The following is a 14,455-nucleotide window of genomic DNA, read 5'->3' as shown; positions in this document are numbered from 1 at the left end:
CTTAGCCATCTCTCAGCACCCAACACGAGCCTTGGCTCTGTGCTCTCAGGGTCTGCTGGTGTCATTGGTGGGATAAGAGCATTGAGGACAGGGAATGGCAGTCCACTGAGGGTTTTGCAAAAGAAAAGACTGGCACATTGGGGAAAATGATATTTCCAGATAGTATTAACATTCCATGGGGAACATACAGCGAGGAGATTAATGGGGACTGAAGATGGGGGCTTTTTTTTTTTTTTTAAAGTGTATTCTTGGGGGGTTCATGTTTGGGAATGCATGTAAGAATTAAAGATTTTAAAATTTAAAAAATAAAAAACTAAAATTAAAAAAAAATTAAAAAAAATAAAATAAAAAAAAATAAAATAAAATGTTGATAAAAATTAAAAAAATAAAAAAAAATAATAAAAAAATAAATAAAGTGTATTCTTTCTTCTCTTTTTAAAAAATTGATTATTTTTAGTTTTTCTGACTGTGCTGGGTCTTCATTGCTGTGAAGGGCTTTCTCTAGTTGCAGTGAGTGGGGGCTTCTCTCTAGTTGTGGTGCACAAGCTTCTCGTTGTGGGGGCTTCTCTCATCGTGGAGCACAGGCTCCAGGGCCCACGGGCTTCAGTGGTTGTAGCTCATGGACTCAGAGCTCAGGTTTGGTAGTGGTGCACAGGCTCAGTTGCACTATGGCATGTTGGATCTTCCTGGACCAGGGACCAGTTCTCAACCACTGGACCAAAAAGGAAGTCCTCTTTTAATTTTATTTTGTTTTTTGGCCATGCGGTATGTGGGATCTTAGTTCCCCAACCAGAGATGGATCCTTTGCCCCCTTGCAGTGGAGCATGGAGCCCCAGCCACTGGACTGCCAGGGAATTCCCTAAAGATGAGGGTTCTTCATTTTTGTGATGCTGGTACCTTGGACTAGAGAAAGGGCACTAGGGGTAAAGAGTAATGGATGGGTTTGAGATATACTTGAGAGCTTCGATTAGTACACAGAGAAACTGCCAGTGCAGGGGACTGCATGAGGAAAGTACTCCACACACGGTAATAGACATCTCAACTATGTGACCCCTACCCCCCACAGGGCCGCCCTGGAGCAGATGGGGCTCGGGGCCTCCCAGGCACCACGGGACCTAAGGTAGGTGATGTGGCCAGGACTGGGACTTGGAGGGACGGTCAGGGTAGAGGATCCAGGGCTCAGATGCTGTCTCTTTGTGCAGGGTGATCGGGGCTTTGATGGCCTGCCAGGGCTGCCTGGTGAGAAGGGCCAAAGGGTGAGTGTGTGAGGCCCCTCCCCCCCATCCAAGCCCCTCCCAATATATTCATGACACTCTCCCCATCCCCAATATCAGAGCCTCCATCCCTGTGTCTGAGTGCTCACCCCTCACACCCCATCTCCCTTCCTTGGGGGCTGCTCTCTACCCTCATCTTTTGACCCTGAATGGCCCTCTGTGTTCCCCACTGCAGGGTGACTTTGGTTATGTGGGGAAACCTGGTCCCCCAGGAGAAGATGGGCGGAAGGTAAGTTTGGAAGCAAGTTAGGGGGTGGTTTGGAAGCCAGAAAGCCAGAATGAGGGAAATAGAACATTCAGGAAACTGGGGGAGGGGTGAAGGTCTGCACTGGAGAGTCAGGAGGCCCCATCAGGGGCTCAAAAAGACAGATGGAGAGCTGGGGGTTAGTACTAGAGTTACCGGGCTTTCCCTATGGCTCAGCGGTAAAGAATCCACCTGCCAATGCAGGAGACGTGGGTTCCATCCCTGGGTGGGGAAGATCCCCTGGAGGAGGAAATGGCAACCCACTCCAGTATTCTTGCCTGGGAAATCCCATGGACAGGGGAGCCTGGAGACCACGGGGTTGCAAAAGAGTCAGGCTTGACTTAGAGACTAGATAACAATTAGAGTTCAGAGGTGAGGCCCAGGACTGCAGGTCCAGGACTGGGGTCACGGGCCTGAATTTCAAATCACGTACACCCCATTGGCTGGATTCTGCCGCAAGTTCTGACTCTGAGATGCCCTGGAAGGGGCTGCCCAGATGAGGGAAGGTGATTCTCTGAAGATTATTCCCTTGCCTCCCCAAGTGATGCCATTTTCCCACAGGGAGTAGAGGGACCTCCGGGGCCCACTGGCCAGGCGGGGGAGCCGGTGAGTATGAGGGACCCCTGGACTGCTTGTCTGACACAGAGGAGGGAGGCAGGCCTCCTCGGGCCTCAGAGCAGGGATGCTGGAATAACATTAGCTCCCGCTTCCTTGCAGGGCCCCCGAGGACTGATTGGCCCTAGAGGCTCCCCCGGACCCCTGGGACGCCCGGTGAGAACGTCGCTGTCTTTCGACATCCCTGTTTGTCCTTTCCTCACCGTTCTCTCCTCTGCGTGTCCATTCCTTGCTGCTTGGCTTCTCTGCCCACTCACCGTTCCCTCTGAGTCTCTCAGCGTCTCAGACGCAGGCTCCTGCACGTGTGTCTGCCCTGGTCTCACACCCTCTCCTCCCCCAGGGTGTGACTGGAAGTGATGGTGCTCCAGGTGCCAAAGGAAATGTGGTACGTGTTCCAACACCTGGTGCTTGCTTGCTTTCTGTATCTTTGGCTACACTCAGTCTTTGCTGCTGCACGGGCTTTTTTCCTAGTTGCACATGGGGGCTACTCTCTAGTTGCAGCGCACAGACTTCTCATTGTAGTGGCTTCTCTTGTTGCGGAGCATGGACGGGCTCTAGGCGCATAAGCTCTAGGTCCATGGGCTGCAGTAGTTGCAGCGCGTGGACTCTGTAGTTGTGGCTCCCAGGCTCTAGAGCGCAGGCTCTGTAGTTGTGGCGCACGGGCTTAGTTGCTCCTTGCCATGTGGGATCTTCCCAAATCAGGGATCCAGCTTGTGTCTCCTGCATGGGCAGGTGGATTCTTTACCACTGAGGCACCAGGGAAGCCCCACCTGATGCTTTCTTTTAAATTCATGAATTAATTAAAGTTTTGCTTGCACTGGGTTTTCGTTGCTGGGCACAGGCTTTCTCTAGATGTGGCAAGCCCGGGCCACTCTTCACTGTGGTGTGCGGGCTTCTCCTTTTGCAAAGCATGGGCTCTAGGCCCACGGGCTTCAGTAGTTGGCAGTTTGTGGGCTCTATAGGGTTTGGGCTTAGTACTTGTGGTGCATGGACTCAGCTGCCCCGCGGCATGTGGAATCCTCCTGGACCGGGGATTGAACCCATGCCCCCTGCATTGGTTGGTGGATTCCCAGCCAGGGTGCCTCCAGGGAAGTCCCCCTGATGCTTTCAGACACTCTGACCCTATGGCCACCCATATCCTTGTCCACTCCCATGACCCCTTCCCTCATTTCAGCTTCACCGACACCTCAACACCACAACCTTTCCAGCTTCACAGAAGCCTCACTTTCTCCCCAGGGTCCTCCAGGAGAACCAGGCCCCCCAGGACAGCAGGGAAATCCTGGGTCCCAGGTTTGAGCTATTTTTCCAATAATGGGGGGAGCGTGGTCCTTGAAGGTCATAGATCATTCCTAGCTCCTCCAACTTCTGCACTCACTGTCCCTTTCTAAAGCTTTTCTTCTCTCTCTTTTAAAATATCTCCAGGGAATTCCTGGCCCCCAGGGGCCCATCGGCACTCCTGGGGAGAAGGTGAGTGACAGGTCTGCTTTCCCTCCTCCCCCTTCATGTCTTCTTCCTCCAACTCTGCCTGCAGGAAAAACTTCCCACTGGGCCCCTTTTGTAAGCCATGGATAATGATCAGTTGCAACAGTCCCTAAACAAGCTCAGAGTAACCAAGTGTCATTGTTGGAGAAGGGCTGATTGTGAGAAATAGACCTCCACCAAGTTTGGAGCACAGGGGGACGTTATCAAGACACGAGGGAATCTCTCAGAAGCCAGAAAGTATTACCAAGATTCATGGGCCAAGAAATCCTTTTCTCTGGGGGTCTTGCAGTGTCGTCTTTGTTCCTCTGCAAGCCTGTTTCCATCTCCCCTTGAAGGACAGGATTCTTTCTATATACACCTTGAAAAAGCAAAAATGTTAGTCGCTCAGTCACGTCTGATTCTTTCTGACCCCATGGACTGTAGCCCACTAGGTGCCTCTGTTCACAAGATTCTCCAGGCAAGAATACTGGAGTGGGTTGCCATTCTCTTCTCCAGGGGACCTTCCCAACCCAGAGATCGAACCCATGTCTTGCGCGTTGCTGGTAGATTCTTTACCGTCCAAGTCTGTTCTTACTCCAACTCCTATTTCTACACAATCTTGTACTGCTGTCACTATTTCAGTCCCCAGCTCCTTAGGATCTTATAGTTTCTTTACCCGAATCCATCTGATCATAGTTTCTATGAGGCAAGGTGTCACTTCCCTCAGAATTTCAGGAGAGAGTCTGACTGGCTTAGCTGACTGGCCAGGATCCTCCCTCTGGACTCATCAACTGTTTGCAGGACATAGAGAGGCCACCCCATGCCTCTGTAGACCCACCAGTCTTTGGTGGCACTATGGGTTGAAGGGGCTTCTAAAGGAAGGGGTCCCCCGTCCCAGCATGTCTCTCACACTGGTTTTATATCCCTTGCCTGAATTCTCCCAGAAGCAGAGGCTTTCTGAGGCACAGAGAGGGGAGGCGGCTTGTCCAGGGTCATACAGCAAGTTCGGAATTGCTGAGAATAGATTGCGTGACCAGTAGAATCTGCTTTTTCTCTAACCTTGAGGCAGCTGCATGTCTGAGCAGGGATGTTCCTGGTGGGATGCCAGGCTCTGAGACCCTGTATCTCTCCCTACTTTTCATCTTCTTTCAGGGTCCCCCTGGAAACCCAGGAATTCCAGGCCTCCCAGGATCTGAAGGCCCTCCGGTGAGAACTAGATTCTGGGAGAAAGAGGAAGGAGAAGGGGGAGGCTTGGGAGTTTGGATGGCAAATCAGGTCTTTGACAACTCAGAACGTCTTTCTCCCAGGGTCACCCAGGTCATGAGGGCCCAACAGGAGAGAAAGGGGCCCAGGTAAGTGACCTGAAGAGGGGCTGATTTGGGGATGGGGGTTGGCAGGCAGGGCCGGGAGTCTCATGAGAAGAGAGATGAGTGCACTGGGAACTCGGAGGGGGAAGAACAGGTTGACGTTGATCTTATCTCCATCTCAGGGTCCAACAGGGTCAGCAGGCCCTCCGGGCTATCCGGGACCTCGGGGTGTGAAGGTAAGTGATGCTTGGGGCCTGCAGTTAGGGCTGATTCATCAGCACTGACTTCGGGAAGCTGGCTCCATCAGACACTTCTGCAAGAGTGTGAGAGAGGAATCAGCCTGCCAGGCAAGGTGTGGTAGGACTGACCGTATACAGTAGGGTGTGTGCTACTTTGAAGCTGAACAGCCAAAGGGTAACATTACAGCATAGTTGTCACCTTGTAGTTGAGAGTAGTTAAACCCATTACAGGCTGAACCCATTTCACTGTTAAGCACATATATCACATCCCCAGGTCAACACATTATAATCAAGCAGAGGGTTGTTTTAAAAGCTCAAAAAGATAGCCAGTGGGAATGTGCTGTTTAATGCAGAGAGCTTAAATCAGTGCTCTGTAACAGCCTAGAGGGGTGGCATGGGGTAGGAGGTGGGAGGGAATTTTAAGAGGGAGGGGACATATGTATACCTATGGCTGATTCATGTTGATGTATGGCAGAGACCAATACAACATTGTAAAGCATGTATCCTTCAATTAAAAAGAAATAAATTAAAACAAACAAAAGCAACAAAAACTCAAGCCAAGAGCCATACAATCTACAAGCCTAGAAATGCTAGGACCAGTTGAGAGGTGTACTGAATAGAGATTTACTATTGACCAGCTGTAGGGACATTGTAATTAAAATGTATGGTAGCTAAGTCCAGTTACCTTGTAGCCAAGTACAGGTATCCATTACCTGTAGTCTAAGAACAGAGTTTGGTTAGTCTAAGAACAGTCTAAAAGCCAGCTCCTCACATTTTTGCATTATAGACCAGTTTAGTTACCCTATAACCAAGGAGGTGTAGTTATGTTGTAGCTGGCCATGAAGTCCTGTGGGTGTCCAAACTCAGAGCTCCATTGAAAGTCAGGCATGGTTTTCTATATAGAGTTGAAGGCTATGTTTTGGCTGAGTCTAGTTACACCATCGGAGAAGGCGATGGCACCCCACTCCAGTACTCTTGCCTGGAAAATCCCATGGATGGAGGAACCTTGTGGGGTACAGTCCGTGGGGTTGCAAAAAGTCGGACACAACTGAGCGACTTCACTTTCACTTTCATGCATTGGAGAAGGAAATGGCAGCCCACTCCAGTGTTCTTGCATGGAGAATCCCAGGGACAGGGGAGCCTGGAGGGCTGCCGTCTATGGGGTTGTACAGAGTCAGACAGGACTGAAATGACTTAGCAGCAGTTACACCATAGCCATGGTCAGAGAACAATTGTAGTCAAACTTGGTTACATCGTGGTCCATGAATTGCCCTGTGGCTAGAGACAGTGGTGATATTGTCAAAACACATAGTTACATTGTACCCAAGTGTCACTTCATTGTAGTCACTGAATTCCATTATAGTGTGTCTCCCTGTGGCTGGGAACAGTCATGCTATTGTCAAAACATAGTTATAGTGTATCCAAGTACAATTTCATTTAACTCACTTAGCTCAGTTACACTGTAGCCAAGTGCAGCTTTTCTTATGGCCCAAGCCAAGAATTTGGTGTGAGCAGCATCTGGGCTTGCACTGAGCAGTCGCGCTGTAGCCAAGCACAGACTCCCCTTGTTGCCAGGCACAGAGTCGCGCTGTATCCAGCACAATGGGAAACATTCCTTCGCCTTTAGAATGAAGCTGGGTTCTGGAATGTTCATCCTTTTCCTCCTGCCAGAAGGAACTGTGGACACAGTGTCCCTAGGAGATGGAAATCAATTACTTGGAAATTTGGCCTTCCCTTCACACCCCCACACAGATGACCTTGGGAGGCTGCCAGTGAGAAGGGGCGGGGGAAATGCAATCTCTTGTACACCATACTAGCAGATGATGGGACAAGATAATTTTCTCTGGGGCTGCTCCCCACCCCCTCCCTCTAGTCTTGCATCCTCTTGGGATTGTCCTGGCTGTTTCAGGCAGAGGACTGAGTTCCGGGCCCTTCTAAGTGGGAGCAGTGTGGGGACTGAGAGCTTCTTTCTTTTCAGGGTACTTCTGGCAACCGAGGCCTCCAGGGGGAGAAAGGAGAGAGGGTAAGAAAGAAGGGGATTCCTTGGGAGAGGGGAACCCTAATAATGGGGCTCTGACTCTGCCCCTTTGTGAAAACCTTGATTTCTGATCTCTGCACTGTGTTCCACCCAGGGAGAGGATGGTTTCCCAGGCTTCAAGGGTGATGCGGGGCTTAAAGGAGATCGGGTAAGATGCTCTCCAAGGGAGGAGTCTGGTGAATCTGGGGGACTTGGGAAAAACAGTGAGGAGGTGAACTGGGGCAAAGACAGAGGGCAGGGGTGACAAAGAAGGACTGATATCAGGGTTTCTCCTTTCTGTTTCAGGGGCAACCCGGACCTCCAGGTCCTCGGGGAGAGGATGGTCCTGAAGGGCTCAAGGGGCAGGAGGGGCTGGTTGGCGAGGAGGGTCCCCCAGGCTCGGCTGGGGAGAAGGTGAGTGGACCTGGTCACCCCCCTCCAGTCTGTCCCCAGCTTCCAGCCAAGGTGTTCCCTGGCCCTTTGCCCTCAGCCTTCTGTTCTTTTATCTCCAACTTTAGGAGGCTCTTCATTTCTTCACTTCTGGAGCTCAGCATGATAGAGCAATGCCATGCACTCTATCTTATTTATATCCCTATAACCACTACAGGCAACAGACATTTTTATCCCCGTTCTACAGACGAGTAGACTGAGATTTGGAACGATTGAATGAGCTGTCCAAGGACATGCCCCTAGCAGGCAGGGACCAGGAGTTGAACCCATGTTTCTCTGGATCCCACCCTCCTCCCTTTGCCACCGTGCCTCAGCCATCCTGCCCCTCCCCAACTGACACCCAAATTGCAATCTCTGACTTTTTCCCTACAATCTCTCTGCAGGGCAAGCTTGGCGTGCCGGGTCTTCCAGGTTATCCAGGACGTCCAGGCCCTAAGGTCAGACGCTACGAGGCAGGTGGTGGGCAAGGGTAGGGTTTAGAGACTGATTAACATCTGGGGTTCTAGGCTATGGTCTGGGGGTGTGAACTGGCCACCTCATGGGGCACTGAAAGTATAAGATGTGGGCTTTGGCATCAAACTTGGGCTCGAATACCCAACCTTATCTGCTAAGTGGCCTTGGGTAAGTTGCTCCTCACCTGCTAAATGACCTTGAGTAAGTCACCCCCTAATACCTGCTAAACAAACTTGAACAAGTCTATTGAGCCATTTTTCTCAGTTGCAAAATGGAGATACCAGCAGTAGCTACCTCATCAATTTGATTATAATAATGTTGATGATTTTGGTGATAATAAATCGGTAGGATCCTTCTTACTGGTATGATTAAGGTTGGCTCAAACAAAAAGTCAGTAAGGAGGAGAATCATAAAAAACACGCAGCTTACATATCTTGAATTAATTATAACTTAGAGTGTATTTGTGTAAAAATGTACCTTTGGCTGCCAATGTTTTGATGGATGAGGCTATTGGTAAGACATGTCTTTCTGCCTAAGCCACACCCGTATTACATCACTGATGATTTGTAGTTTTTATTTACATAAAGTGGAGCAGGAAAATCAAAGACATTTAGAAGAAATCTGAGCACAGAATCCTCGAGTTCCATACTTTTGGCATCTTGTTCTGGCACAGTTACCTTGCGTTTGTGTGTGCTAAGTCTCTTCAGTTGTGTCTGACTCTTTTCAATCCCATGGACTGTGGCCCGCTAGTCTCTGTCCATGGGATTCTCCAGGCAGGAATACTGGAGTGGGTTGCCATGCCCTCCTGCAGGGGATCTTCCTGCCTCTAACCTGCCCCTTACCCAACTGCCCCCACGCTCTTGACCCTGCCCCTGGTGCTGCCTCTGAGGCTTCCCTTTAACCAGGGCCCTGCATACCCTGGATGCCCTGCCTGCGTGCATGCTAAGTGGCTTCAGTCATGTCCGACTCTTTGTGACCCCATGGACTGTAGCCCGCTAGGCTCCTCTGTCCGTGGGATTCTCCAGGCAAGAATATTGGAGTGGGTTGCCATGCCCTTCTCCAGGGGATCTCTCAGACCCAGGGATGGAACCCGCCTCTCTTACTCCTGCATTGGCGGATGAGTTCTTTATCACTAGCGCCACCTGGGAAGCCCCATAGTTATCTTGCCCATGCCTAATTTGACAGTGATTTTTTTCTTTTAATTGCTTTCCTTTATATTAAGTCTTTTCCATTTCTCTCTCTCTCTCTCTCTCTCTCTCTCTCTTTTTTTGGTTGAACTCTGCTGTTTGCAGGATCTTAGTTCCCAGACCAGCAATTGAACCCAGGCCCTCGGCAGTGAAAGCTCTGAACCTTAACCACTGAACTGCCAGGGAATTCTTGTCTTTTCTATGTAACTTTGATTTTAGAGATATCTTTCTTTTCCCTTTCTACATTTCATCCATTTTCATAAGCTTTCATTAAATCACATGAGTCCATTGGCAAGGGTAACTGCTATAAACAGGTTTGGGAATTAACTCAAGGCACCAAAATTCGGAGCAGAACTCAGCCTGTTGGAGCAGGAATTCCTGGGAGTTCAAAGAAATTCAAAGGCTCATAGCCAAGACTGAGCAGTGTGCCTTGGGCATCAAGCACTGAACACATTACCGGAGGCCTGATGTATTAGTTAAGTTGAAGTCAGTTTTGGGTTGCTAGAATAAAAATGCCTTGGACTGGATGTTCTAAACATAGAAATTTGTTTTGGAGGCCAAAAGTCTGAGATCAGAGCGCCAGCATGGTTGGATTCTGTGAGGGCTTTCTTCCTGATTTGTAGATGAACATTTTCTGTCTTTGTCCTCACATAGGGGAGGAAAAGGCCCTGATGCTGGGAAATATTGAAGGCAGAAGGAGAAGGGGGCAGCAGAGGATGAGACGGTTGGATGGCATCACCGACTCCATGGACAGAAATCAGCAAATTCTGAGAGATAGTGAAGGACAGGGAAGCCTGGCATGCTACAGTCCATGGAACAACAACAAAGGAGAGAGGGAGGAGCCAGAGAGAGACACAGACCAAGAGAGATATAGTCTTCTTTCTTTAAAAAAAAAAAAACGACTTTCTATTTTGCATTGGGGTATAGCCAATTAACAATGTTGTGACAGTTTCAGGTAAACCATGAAGGGACTCAGTCATACATATGCATGTATCCATTCTCCCCAAACTCCCTTCCCATCCAGGCTGCCACATAACACTGAGCAGAGTTCCATGTGCTATACAGTAGGTCCTTGTTGGTCATCCATTTAAAATATAGCAGTGTGCACATGTCCATCCCAAAGTCCCTAACTATCCCTTCCCCCGTCCTTCCCCCGGCAGCAATGGGTTGGTTCTCTAATTCTGTGAGTCTCTTTCTGTTTTGCAAGTAAGTTTATTTGTATCATTTCTTTTCAGATTCCATATATAAGGGATGTCATACGATATTTCTCCTTCTTTGTCTGACTTCCTTCACTCAGTATGTCTGGTCTCTTTTTATTAGGACACTAATCCTATATACGAAGCTCCTACCCTCGTGACCTACTTAGTTCCCAAAGGCCCCACCTTCAAATATTATCACACTAGGGATTGAGGATTCAACATATGAATTTTTAGAAGACACAAACATTCAACCCATAGCAGTTAGTAATTGCGTGAATAAAATGACAATTAACATTCCTTGAATTCATACTATGTACCAAGTACTTTATAACAAAAAATAAAACTAAACAAGACACTTTCTACACATATCGCATCTCTCCTAACCAGAACCTTGTGAAGGAGGTATTGTTCATATCATCCCAGGCTACAAACAAGGAGACTGGTGCTCAGAGAGGTTCAGCCATTTGTCTAGGGCCACACAGCTAGTCCAGTGATGGATCTAGGGTTCAAAACACAGTGAGGGGTGAGAGGGATATTGGAGCCTATGGCGTCTTCCCCCCAGGTCAAGGGAGGATGCCTCCATGATGGGCAGGAGAGCAACTACTGGAGTTAGTTAATATGCCAGGCAGTGGGGATTAGGACCAGAGCATGATGTCCCAGTCATTGAATAAGTAAGCAGATAAGCAAGGTCATTTCAAGACAAATATTATAGGGGAAACAAAATAGGAAAATGTGTTAGTGCGTGATTTGAGGATGAGGTGGTCAGGATGGTGGTGGAGGCTTCTGGAAGGAGGTGACATCTGAATGAGATCTAGATGAGGAGGGGATCTGAGAGAAGAGAATTTTAGGCAAAGGCAGACAGTGCAAAGGCCCTGAGGCAGGAATGTACTGGTATGTGAGTAGCATTAAAGAGGCCAGTGTGGCTGGAAAGGAGAGAGCAAGAGGAGAGAGGAGAGGATGCCTGAGGGCTGTCTTGGAGGAGGCAGGAGCTGGAGGCACCAAAGAAGCCTCTGGAATCAGTGGCCTGGAAATGCCTGAAACGATGGGATGGCCAAATGGAAGGCTAACATTGCCCACTGCCCATGCCTCATCTCCATTTCTTCTCTCTCATTCTCTTGATTCAGGGATCTATTGGCTTTCCGGGACCCCTGGGACCATTAGGAGAAAAAGGGAAGCGGGTGAGTCATGATCTAGGGGTCAGGGGGGAGGGGAAGGGCTTGCATGAGAGGAGGAGTGTGTGTGGCTGTGCGTGACAGCAGGTGGGACCCTAGGCAGGTGTGTCTATGCCTGGAAGCCCTTGTGTGCACACACCTTGCCACATGCAATGCAGGGCACATGTAGGTGATCCCACCTGGCACTACAGCATGTGTGCCCATGTGCCCATGTGTCCATGCGCATCCTACATGCCCTTCAGTGCGAATCAGATGGGGCCTGGATGCTGCAGCCTCGGGGCTTGTGGGTGAACAAGGGCACCAGCTGCATGATTGTTGCGTGACTGTGGGCATAAATGCATGAGAGGCCATGTTGATGTGTACGAAAGAATAGGGAAACACACATAGGTGTGTGTTTCTGTGCACCTGAGGGGTTGTGTACACTTGTGTGCATGGTTTGGCTATGTGTGCACTGCAGCTATGGAAATGGATATTGCGTATATGCACCCAGCGTGTATACTACTATGTTTATCAAGACCGTGTCCTCACATGAGCCCACGTACATGTGTGTTTACTACATTGGGTAGACACATAGGCAAAGAACATATTACATGACAAGCTCCATGTGTCATCTCGAAGCTGTGGTTACCCCTTGCAGGCCACGGTGGTACCCAATCCTGTATGCACACCATGCAGCTGTGATAGCTAAACAGGCGTCTGTGTGGGTGAGCGTGCTTCTAGGTGTGGACCCTGTAGGTGCAATCACAACATAACTGGGTGTGTGTCATCTTGTCATAGTTGGATGTGTAAGCTGTGTTTATGTATATGAGTGAGTGAAAGGCTTGTGAGTGAATGTGAGACAGACATCTTTCCAGGTCTCTGACTGGGTGTATTTGTGTGTGTCTGTCCTGTCTTTGCACCATCACCACCTTCTTCTTCCCCCTCGCCCCAATTTATATTCCAGGGGAAGGCTGGGCAGCCAGGCCTGGAAGGAGAGCGGGGACCACCAGTAAGAAAATGGGGACAGGGCCAGAAAGATGGGCTATGAGGGGAGAGGTGGCTGGGAAGAGAGTTTGGGGCATGTCAGTGGTCCTTGGGTGGTCACAGAGGGAAGGGACCCTAAGGACTTGGCCTCACTTCCTGGGCCCCCCCACCCTCTCCCTTCTAATCTTTGCTTCTTTTCTCTTCAGGGTGCCCGTGGAGAGAGAGGGCAACCAGGTGCCACAGGGCAGCCGGGCCCTAAGGTATGGAGAGGACGGGTGGCCAGGCACCCCATGCAAGCCTTCTGGTTCAGGCTCACCAAGTCCCTCCCAATACATCCCTGTTGAGTTTGTTCTGCAGCCTGAGTCTAATTCATTCTATCCTAGGGTGATGTGGGCCAGGATGGAGCCCCTGGGTTCCCTGGAGAAAAGGTGAGTGAGTGAGTGTGTGTTTGTGTGTGTGTGTGTGTGTGTGTGTGTGTGTGTGATTTTGGGTGGGAGACAAGCCCAGAAGGTAGGGAGACATTATAATGCAGAATGCAGAAAGAGCCTCTGATATCTGAGAGCTGTGAGTTCAAGTCTTAAGACTTTGCTGCTCATCTGCTCCGTGACCTTGGTTGAGTCACCTAACCTCTCTGTGCCTTGGTTTCTCCCTCTACCAAATGAGAATAACCACAGTTCCCCTCCCAAAGGGCTGCAGTGGCAAATGAAATGACTTCCTGCAGGCAGAATGCTTGACCCCATGCCTGGCCTGCAGGAAGCACCCAAAATGCTTGTTGTCATTAGGTGGGACTCAGAGGGAGGGGGAGGAAAGCAGAGAGGATGCTCTAATGATTTCTGCTTCCATTTCAGGGCCTCCCAGGTCTACAAGGTCCTCCTGGGTTCTCCGGACCAAAGGGTCCCCCTGTAAGTCAGCATATCCTGCTGGGGGGAGGGGGAGCCAGGCAGAGGGGAAACTCCTTATTGTGCTTCAACTCTCTCATGCTTTGTCCGTCAGGGTCCCCAGGGGAAAGATGGGCTACCTGGACACCCTGGACAGAGAGGAGAATTGGTGAGCAACCCTTTGACCTCTAACCCCTGACCCCATTGGGCTCTTCATTTCTTCTACTCCATGATATTTTTTTCATTTATATTTTATTAAAAAAATTTTTTTTTGGCCACATCTTGTGGCATGTGGGATCTTAGTTCCCTTACAGGAAGGGAGCCTGCACCCTGTGCAGCGGATGCTGTCTTAACCACTGCAGCACCAGGGAAGTGCCATGACACCTTCTTTCAACGTTTCTCCTCAGGGTTTCCAAGGTCAGACAGGCCCACCTGGACCAGCTGGAGTCGTGGGTCCTCAGGTCAGCGTGGCCCCCACAGGTCTCCCCAGTTTTGCACCAGTTTGGGGATATTTGGGGGGAGGGGAGATGGTGATCCCAGACAGAACCACTACCCCAGGCCACCTCCATTCAAGATGAGCCTTCTTCCTCTCCAGGGAAAGACAGGAGAAGCAGGGCCTCTGGGTGAGAGGGGGCCTCCAGGGCCCCCTGGACCTCCAGGTGAACAAGGTCTTCCGGGCCTGGAAGGCAGAGAGGGGGCCAAGGTGAGACCACCACCCCACAGGACATCTCAGTTGAGTGACCTCAAAGATCCTGGAATGGCCTTACTGTCATCCCCAGGCTCAGCATCAACCCTGTGGGGGAGGGGAGCCAGACTCACAGATTGAGGGGAGACGCCCCCTCCTCCACAGTCTGACTTCCCTCCCCTGGACTCCTGCAGGGGGACGTGGGACCACTGGGACCCCTTGGGAAGGAAGGGCCACCTGGACCCAGAGGTTTCCCTGGTCCTCATGGAGCCCCCGGGGAACCAGTAAGTATGGTTTGCACGTGCCTGGCT

General features: G+C 50.1%; 1 protein-coding gene across 2 annotated transcripts in view; it reads left to right on the top strand.

Moving 5' to 3' along the window:
• Positions 1 to 14,455, top strand: part of COL5A3 (collagen type V alpha 3 chain) — a 46,102-nt gene that overhangs the window by 13,897 nt on the left and 17,750 nt on the right. For both annotated transcript variants that reach the window (XM_069589225.1, XM_069589224.1), the window contains exons 17-40: positions 1,067 to 1,120; positions 1,203 to 1,256; positions 1,450 to 1,503; positions 2,080 to 2,124; positions 2,236 to 2,289; positions 2,474 to 2,518; positions 3,370 to 3,423; positions 3,556 to 3,600; positions 4,747 to 4,800; positions 4,902 to 4,946; positions 5,084 to 5,137; positions 7,119 to 7,163; positions 7,273 to 7,326; positions 7,464 to 7,571; positions 7,991 to 8,044; positions 11,571 to 11,624; positions 12,562 to 12,606; positions 12,788 to 12,841; positions 12,965 to 13,009; positions 13,430 to 13,483; positions 13,575 to 13,628; positions 13,867 to 13,920; positions 14,055 to 14,162; positions 14,339 to 14,428. In XM_069589225.1, coding sequence (XP_069445326.1) covers positions 1,067 to 1,120; positions 1,203 to 1,256; positions 1,450 to 1,503; positions 2,080 to 2,124; positions 2,236 to 2,289; positions 2,474 to 2,518; positions 3,370 to 3,423; positions 3,556 to 3,600; positions 4,747 to 4,800; positions 4,902 to 4,946; positions 5,084 to 5,137; positions 7,119 to 7,163; positions 7,273 to 7,326; positions 7,464 to 7,571; positions 7,991 to 8,044; positions 11,571 to 11,624; positions 12,562 to 12,606; positions 12,788 to 12,841; positions 12,965 to 13,009; positions 13,430 to 13,483; positions 13,575 to 13,628; positions 13,867 to 13,920; positions 14,055 to 14,162; positions 14,339 to 14,428 — 1,377 coding nt within the window. The remainder of the gene's footprint in view (positions 1 to 1,066; positions 1,121 to 1,202; positions 1,257 to 1,449; positions 1,504 to 2,079; positions 2,125 to 2,235; positions 2,290 to 2,473; positions 2,519 to 3,369; positions 3,424 to 3,555; positions 3,601 to 4,746; positions 4,801 to 4,901; positions 4,947 to 5,083; positions 5,138 to 7,118; positions 7,164 to 7,272; positions 7,327 to 7,463; positions 7,572 to 7,990; positions 8,045 to 11,570; positions 11,625 to 12,561; positions 12,607 to 12,787; positions 12,842 to 12,964; positions 13,010 to 13,429; positions 13,484 to 13,574; positions 13,629 to 13,866; positions 13,921 to 14,054; positions 14,163 to 14,338; positions 14,429 to 14,455) is intronic.

Source organism: Ovis canadensis, chromosome 5 (genome assembly GCF_042477335.2).
Source record: "Ovis canadensis isolate MfBH-ARS-UI-01 breed Bighorn chromosome 5, ARS-UI_OviCan_v2, whole genome shotgun sequence".
In the NCBI taxonomy this organism is placed as follows: Eukaryota; Metazoa; Chordata; class Mammalia; order Artiodactyla; family Bovidae; genus Ovis; species Ovis canadensis.
Note: the sequence above shows the minus strand (reverse complement) of the source record. Positions and strands in the feature narration are given on the sequence as shown.